The sequence below is a fragment of the Trachurus japonicus genome, chromosome 9, assembly GCF_045865225.1.
Source record: "Trachurus japonicus isolate A0001 chromosome 9, Traja_1.0".
In the NCBI taxonomy this organism is placed as follows: domain Eukaryota; kingdom Metazoa; phylum Chordata; class Actinopteri; order Carangiformes; family Carangidae; genus Trachurus; species Trachurus japonicus.
Genome location: NC_140915.1, coordinates 28,992,207 through 29,000,468, shown reverse-complemented (window position 1 = coordinate 29,000,468; position 8,262 = coordinate 28,992,207). Strand labels below are relative to the sequence as shown.

At 37.5% G+C, this 8,262-nt stretch overlaps 1 protein-coding gene and 2 long non-coding RNA genes across 3 annotated transcripts; 1 reads left to right on the top strand and 2 right to left on the bottom strand.

Annotated features, from left to right (window-relative positions):
* Positions 1-291: 291 nt before the first annotated feature.
* LOC146981713 (uncharacterized) lies at positions 292-2,404 on the top strand. Its single transcript, XR_015036603.1, has 2 exons — positions 292-1,088; positions 2,047-2,404. It is a non-coding gene; the product is annotated as an uncharacterized LOC146981713 (long non-coding RNA).
* On the bottom strand, positions 2,373-3,873 carry LOC146981712 (uncharacterized). The gene is made up of 5 exons (XR_015036602.1): positions 3,719-3,873; positions 3,041-3,122; positions 2,788-2,902; positions 2,559-2,701; positions 2,373-2,484 (listed from the first exon to the last, which is right to left on the bottom strand). It is a non-coding gene; the product is annotated as an uncharacterized LOC146981712 (long non-coding RNA).
* Positions 3,874-4,967: 1,094 nt separating this feature from the next.
* msmbl (microseminoprotein, beta-like) lies at positions 4,968-6,451 on the bottom strand. The gene is made up of 4 exons (XM_085787186.1): positions 6,371-6,451; positions 5,582-5,663; positions 5,341-5,446; positions 4,968-5,254 (listed from the first exon to the last, which is right to left on the bottom strand). Exons 1-4 carry the CDS (start codon positions 6,371-6,373, stop codon positions 5,125-5,127), a joined length of 321 nt encoding a protein of 106 aa, XP_085643312.1. The 5' UTR covers positions 6,374-6,451; the 3' UTR covers positions 4,968-5,124.
* Between the last annotated feature and the right edge of the window lie 1,811 nt (positions 6,452-8,262).

Below are 8,262 nucleotides of genomic sequence, written 5' to 3'. Positions count from 1 at the left end.
AGGAAGATGTTAACTATTAGTAAATGCACACAGAGTAGGCCCACTTGCAGTTTTGAGAAATGTCACATTTGTTAACAAGCAAACAAAGTAGCTGCTCCTTTATGTGTGTATCACTATTGACAACAACATGGCTGTGCTCAAAATGTGAAATTATCACATAGGTGGGCATTGAAAAAAAAATTTTTCCACATAGTTACAGTTTCTTTGCTCATCCTGTCTTATTTTTTTGTGCTTTTCTCTTTCATTCATTCCCCCCTCCCCTAGCTGCTTCTGCTCTCCTGTCCTCCACATTTCACTTCTTCTCCTCCCTCCCAGTTCCTCATCTCACCCAGAACAGTGAGACTTCTTTCTGCTAGCTTCCCCTGCAGGTGGCTCCGTGTCAATACAGCACTGGTCCAAATTGAGTAGGTTTTCCAGCAGACCCAGAGGCTGCAGTTCAGTGCTGTTTTTACAGTATTACACTGCCACCTGATGACTTGGATGACAGGATCACATTTTGTATAGATGTGGATGGAAGACAAACAGAGCATGTTTTGCAGCTAATATAATGATTTAATAATAATTTTATTTATAAATCACTTTTCAAGCAAAGCACAAAGTGCTTTCCATATAAACACAAACAAACAGCGTACAATTACGAGGAAAAAGATTCCCATGTAATATGTAATATTTTATAAGCTACATAATTGTTTTTCTGTTCATGTAAACGATTACTCTGTTGAACTATTTGAAATGTTCATAGTATGTACACTGTTCTGAACCTTTTCAATTGAAAAATAAAACTTCTGGTACCACTGGACATACTAGTGAAATTGGGAAATGAATGATAACACTGGGCACGACTTATGACAAGTACAGGTATCAAATGTTTCAAAGAGTGTTTGGGCAGACAGTTGTAGTCTTATCAGCTTTTATGTTAGAGTTTGGACCCAAGTACAAACCAAACACAAAAAACTGAGCTGGCAATTTGGTAATTTATTAACCAGCGAGACATCATTGATAAACTCAAGTAAGTAAAAACAGATAATCTAATTATTATGAAACAGTGCAGGACAGAAAAAAGAGAGGGACGAAGGAGAGACACTTAAGTTTATCATCATGAAGTTTATTCACACACACACACAACACATAATTTGTGTGAATCAGGTCTCCCATTGAAGCTACCAAAAGCTTATTGCGGGAGCCTGGATACATATAACACAAAACAATACAACATGTACAAGACTACTATACACACGAAACATTAACAGTATAAATACACACACACAGACACACACAATAAAGCACGTACAAAACTAACAATACAGTACATGAAACATTAACAGACAACGTGGACCCCAAGCATACCAACAGAAGGTCTTCATACATGTAGATAAAAGCAGATGATTATAAAATTTACATTCAATTTACTATGGTTCAGATGTTCAATGGTTGCAATTTATCTATATAAACTAAGTAATTTAATTTTTAGCTTTTTCTTGAAAATGGAGATGGACGTCTCCACCCTCAAGCTCTCATCTAGCTCGTTCCAGATCTGCGGTCCTCTGCATGCAAAAGACAGTCTCGTTCTTTTTAATCTTCTTTTTTTCCCAGTAATTAGATGTTTTTTCCTGGTATCATACGCATGCCGAGGGCCGCAGACTGGAACAAGCTCACACAATCTGTGGTTGGTTTTATGGATAATTTGATGCATCACACAGGCATTGTGAAATACATTAATTTCAGTTAACCGGAGGAGACCGAAGCGATGAAATAGAGGTCTTGTGGGGGCATTGAACTCGGACCACGACACAGCTCGTATGATCTTTTTTTGAAGGCTTTCTAATCTTTTCAAATAGCTAGGGTAGGTGTTGCACCAAATGACATTACAGTAGTTAATGTGTGGCACAAACAGAGTTTTGTATAGAGTAAGTAGTGTAGTTAAAGGAAAATAATGTCTTATTTTAAAGAAGAGCCCGACATATTTAGCTAGATTGGATATTATATGCTCTATATGATGTTTAAAATTTAAGGACTCCTCAATGTGGACCCCGAGGAACTTAGTAGAGTAATACACACAAGGGAGGCAAGGGTAACAAACTGAACAGAGGTAGACACATCATGGCAGGGCAACAATTAACCAGGAGGGCGATAAAGAGACAAGTAAAGTTGCATGAAGCACATAAAGGAAGTTATCTTAAATTAATCTAGGAAACAAATCAAATCCTAACAAACATAGTGTCTACAGAAGAAGTCTAAGAGGTCCAACACAAAAGAGTCCAGAAGTGTTTAAACAAAAAAGCATCCTCTTATGGCAAAAAATTACAATAGTCATGCTGTTTCATTTGTTAACAATCAAACAAAGTAGCTGCTCCTTTATGTGTGCATCATTATTGACAAAAGCAGAGAGAGACAGAGAGAGAGAGAGAGATGATATGCAGCAAAGGGCAACTAAATGAAAGCTTAATTTGTTCAGTAACTTGATTTTTTAATTTCCAGTTTCTACTTTACAAAATCATAAAAATGACAGCATTTGATTGTGCAAACCTCCCTCATTTAATCTTCTGACCATGGAAAACAATTAGTGCATCACTTCCCCCTCCCTCCACCATAAACTGGGCACTCTACTGTTGGGTCGTCCCTCTTGTGCACTCTGTAAACACACTCCTTGGAGTCAAACACTGACACACAGTCGTCAGGGAACTGCCTTGGCTCGAAAACTCTGTGTGGAAAACAGTCCACAGTAAATGTCTAAATACACATGATTTTTCTTTGCATTTAAACACTGAAATGTTGTGATATACTTACCCAGTACAACATAGGCTTAAGTTTTGACAAGTGCAGTCCATACATTGACTGTTTCTCCAAGAAGATCCCACGGCATGCCATGTTTTATCTGCATAATCCTGACAATGTGTCATGCCTATATGGGTGGTACAGAGTGGGTGAATATTTTTCCATGTTGTCATAATGTGGAATCACATCGTTTTTGATATTAACATAATGAACACATTGTATTTAAGGTTGTGTGTGTTATTTTCCTTTTTTTGTTTTCTCTTACCAGAGTTCTGAGGCATGTACGAACAAGCAGCATCTGACAGTGAGGGCAGAGTGAAGAGCAGCAACACCAGAACCAAGGATTTCTTCAGAGGAACAAAGAACATCACATTTTAAACTTTAGAAATACTCAAATCCCTGCATGAGATAGTTATTTATTACTGCAAATAATTCCTCTAGAGACCTCCTCATGTCAGAAAGAAATCTAATACAAGTGTAAGACATGAGTTATTGATCATACAGTATACTGGACTGTTTCTTGATAACAGGGAGTCTTATCATTGCTTCCCACAATGAAACAATGAGCCAGATTGTATGATCAATCACACATGATACTGACACAATGAGACAAATATCAAACACATCTGAACCAGGAATCAGCATTTTAACCAAACTGTTGTTGTGAGAGGTTAAAATGAACAGACAAGTATCTGCAGATTTCTTCTGAGGTGATTTAGAGGAGAAGAAGGAGCATTCATGAAGAAACATCTCTTATAGGATCATCTATCAATATGTTCATTGATGATGAAGTCTCAATGAAATAAATGAATTAAACATCTGCTTTTTGGAGCAAAATGCAATTACACATTCATTTGAAATGGCCCTATATGAATTCAAACAAAGCAGCTACCAACAATTTAGCCTCATATTTCTTGACAACAATAAAAAAAAAAAAACTCACCATGGTGATAACAGACTCGTCAGATTGTAGTAATAGTTGAGCTCAGAATAGACTACGTTTTTGTTCAAAGCTTGTGCAGAAAGTATTAGGTATTATATAGGAGTGAGGGGCGGTCAGCCCTATTTGTAACTTCCAGTAAGTTAGGATGGCAAAGGTCACTTTAGGTTATCTGAGGACTTACTGTCAGTTTACATGTTTGATTTGGCATGTTAAATGAAACACAAAGCTGGTGCAACACATTTCTCTGAAATGAAACAGGTCAACAATTTTTGTGGGCGGCAGGAAATTTTGTGCAGACATCCAGAGCCCCTAATAGATGAATCTGAAAGATATTTAACTGCCAGCAGCAGATCAAAACATGCATTTATCCAGTGAAATACACCAACATCTTATGAATGGATTGTCATGAAGTTATGGTTAGAATATTCATGGCTCCTGACCTTTATATGGCACCACCATCTGGTGGATGTTTGTAGTTTTTAGTGAAGAATGTCAGAAGTGCTGCCACTTAATCAGAATCAAAGTGGAGTAAGACATGAGGCAAACTGTTTATAGACGAGATGCAAAATTGTGATCGGCAAACTGGATATCCATGTGCAGGGCCGTTGCTAGGAATTCTGGGCCCCTGGAAGAATACTAAAGTGGGCCCCTGACTTATCCACTTTTTTTCTTAGACTACGTATGTATTATCATTTTTTATTTAGCCTACTTTGTTTTGATACTAATGCAGCATTACTAATCAGGGCCTTATGCAGAATAATTCATACAAAGATTAGACTACTGGGGTTTTTTGTGGGCCCTACTTGGCGTTGGGCTCCTAGAATTAGCATCACCTTTCTCCCCTATACAACGGCCCTGTCCATGTGCCACACTCCAAACCCCATGTAGGGAAGAAAACACAGTCAGAGGTAAAAAAAAAAAAAAAAAAAAGATATAAGTTAAAAGAACAAACAAAACAAACAATTAAAAGTGTAACACATGACAAATTCAGTTCTGTCTAAACCAAAGGATTCTGTTGTGATTATTGTGAACTCATCATGCCTCTGTGTGAACATAGTGCACTTAAAATGTTTTGAAATGTCAATCTTTGAAGCTCTACTTATTTACCTTGTCTTATAAGGCATTATCAATTGGTTTGTAAGAGTAGTAGCCTACAACCTGTGATGAGGAACTGACCTGTCTGTTCCTGTGTTCCTGCCCATGTGCTTTGTGTTTTTCTGGTTTATAAATCCTCTTCTTTCTCATACAGTCAGTAAGAAATGAATGATTTATTTATTGGAACTTTTATTGATTAGTATCTAATGTAAGTACACAACAGTTACAAAACAACAAAACCATCAAAACAGACAGCATTTGGTTTTGCAAACCTCCCTCATTTAATCTTCAGACCATGGACAATTAGTGCATCACTTCCCCACTGCACCATAAATGGGGCACTCTACTGTTGGGTCGTCCCTCTTGTGCACTCTGTAAACACACTCCTTGGAGTCAAACACTGACACACAGTCGTCAGGGAACTGCCTTGGGATGGAATATCTGTGGAAAACAGTCCACAGTAAATGTCTAAATACACAGATGATTTTTCTTTGCATTTAAACACTGAAATGTTGTGATATACTTACGCAGAACAACAACTTTCACAAGTGCAGTCCATACATTGACTGTTTCTCCATGAAGATCCCACGGCATGCCATGTTTTATCTGCATAATCCTGACAATGTGTCATGCCTATGGGTGGTACGGAGTGGGTGAATATTTTTCCATGTTGTCATAATGTGGAATCACATCGTTTTTGATATTAACATAATGAACACATTGTATTTAAGGTTGTGTGTGTTATTTTCCTTTTTTGTTTTCTCTTACCAAAGGTCTGAGGCATGACCGTACAAAAAGCATCTGACAGTGAGGGCAGAGTGAAGAGCAGCAACACCAGAACCAAGGATTTCTTCAGAGGAACAAAGAACATCACATTTTAAACTTTAGAAATACTCAAATCCCTGCATGAGATAAATAATAATAATTCCTCTATAGAGACCTCCTCATGTCAGAAAGAAATCTAATGTGATACAAGTGTAAGACATGAGTTATTGATCTATACTGGACTGTTTAGGGAGTCTTAGCATTGCTTCCCACAATGAAACAATGAGCCAGATTGTATGATCAATCACACATGATACTGACACAATGAGACAAATATCAAACACATTTGAAACAGGAATCAGCATTTTAACCAAACTGTTGTTGTGAGAGGTTAAAATGAACAGACAAGTATCTGTGGATTTCTTCTGAGGTGATTTAGTAGAAGAGGAGGGGAAGAAGGAACATTCATGAAGAAACATCTCTTACAGGATCATCTATCAATAATGTTAATTGATGATGAAGTCTCAATGAAATTGTATTTATGTATGCTTGTGTATGTGATTGCGGTGTGGCGGTCAGTTGTATAAACAGAATTGCCCTATGGGAAAATAAAGTAATCTCAACTCAACTCAAATAAATGAATAAACATCTGCTTTTTGGAGCAAAATGCATTTACACATTAATTTGAAATGGCCATGTGAATTCAGACACAGCAGCTACCAACAATAGGCTAAGGCCTCATATTTCTTGACAACAATTAAAATAATAATAATAATAAAAAATAAAACTCACCATGGTGATAACAGACTCGTCAGATTGTAGTGATAGTTGAGCTCAGAATAGACTACGTTTTCGTTCAAAGCTTGTGCAGAAAGCTTTGGTATTATATAGGGGGCGCGGGGCCGTATGGGGGGAAAGTTAGGACAATTCCAAGGGCCCATGACTGACAGGGCCCCCAAAAAATAGGTAAACACTAATATAACATTATTAAACCATTATCATTGAGTATATATAGTTGAAATATAATAATAAAATTAATGATCTCTTTGTTTTTACTTGTTTTTGGCAGTGAAAGTTAAATATCCCCATTGATCAAAAAGTAACCATCCATATGACCGACCACCCCCCTGTATCTGCATGAATTGGTTTGGTCCTGCCTGAGCGCACTTATCAGTGACGTGTTTAGTTGCAGTCAGTAGACGCGCCGGAGCTAGTGTTCACAAAGTCACAAAATCTGGTTTTCAAAAACGGAAAGAGAAAAGAGAGAGATGAAAGACAAAGGAAAGGATGTCAGTCTGTAACCCAGTTTTTAACCAAGAAAGGTGTGTCTCTTATTTACCTACTATGAAACAAATTTGGAATGAATGAGGAACTCAATATTAGTTAATGGCGAGTTCTTCAGTAACTCCTAATCAAATTACTGAGAACTAACTATTACTTAATCATTAGTTACCCTTTTTGTGTACCTTAAGGTAAAGTGAGACATCAAAATGAGTATGTAATGAGTACTGAATCATTACTTAATCATTAGTTACCCTTTTTGTGTAGAGTGAGACATCAATATGAGTAGGTAGCTAATGAGTAGGCCTACTGAATCATTACCTAGCTACTCATTAGTTACTATTTTTGTGTAAGGTAGGCTACACAAACATTAGCCTACAGTAGTTAGGCTACTGATGAACTAATGAGGAACCAAAATAATAATTTGCCTCCATGTGCACCAAAATAACTTTTGTCTTCACAGGCACCAACATAAGATTTTACCTGCACAGGTAGGCTACAGCAAAATAAAAAAAATGTTTTATGTCCACACACAAGAAAATGACATAGAATGTAAAAAAAAAAAAAAAGAGAGAGAGAGATAGAGAGAGAGAGAGAGAGAGAGAGAGAGAAAGAAAAGAAAAACCTTTGTAGCTTTCTTGTTTTAATAATAGCCTAATAAAAAATAACAAGTGTGTAGCGTCCCCAGCTAAATGATGGTCACAAATGATGAAACTGATGGTTCACATTCCTTTATTCCGTGGACCGTATTCAGTTGCAGACACACCGTATGAGAAGAACAAAATAAAATACAGTTACCTTTCCTTTTACTTAGGCTAAATTAAATTATTTGTAACTGCTTTTATCACATAAACAATCATGTAAGTTGAATCCCTTTTTATATTTTAATCAAAGACAATATCCAAATGGAGTGATGTAGGCTATTAGGCCATGAAATAAATATTTTCGTAGCCTCGTTTGGTCCGGACTTTAGGACTTTTCAGTTTGGTCCGAACCAAAATTTCAGGTGTGAACACTCCCCCGGACCACGGTAAGGACTTTTGTCGGACCAAACAAGCGGACCATGGTCCCACAAAAAAGTCAGGACTCGGTCCGGTTCGCTTCAGGTGAGAAGTAATCGGACTTTTAATAGGACCAAATACAGGAAGCAAACCAAAACAGCAGTGTTTCCCATAATAAATTACGTCAACCACAAATAGATTTTTCGGCTTTTGGCTCGACCAACGGAATATCGTTTCATTCATTCATGTCCGCATAGCGCTCTTTCTCCGTTATTGCCGTTCACACACACACACACACACACACACACACACACACACACACACACACAGAGAGAGAGAGAGAGAGAGAGAGAGAGAGAGAGAGAGCATGCAGGACAGCAGGGCGCGGTGAAAGCCTGCCAC

Excerpts from the sequence above, each read along its gene's own strand:
- msmbl (XM_085787186.1), bottom strand. Across the intron at positions 5,447-5,581 it reads GGTCATGCCTCAGACCTTTG|GCATGACACATTGTCAGGAT; the intron begins GTAAGAGAAAAC and ends TACCACCCATAG. Across the intron at positions 5,255-5,340 it reads TGTGAAAGTTGTTGTTCTGC|ATATTCCATCCCAAGGCAGT; the intron begins GTAAGTATATCA and ends TGTTTTCCACAG.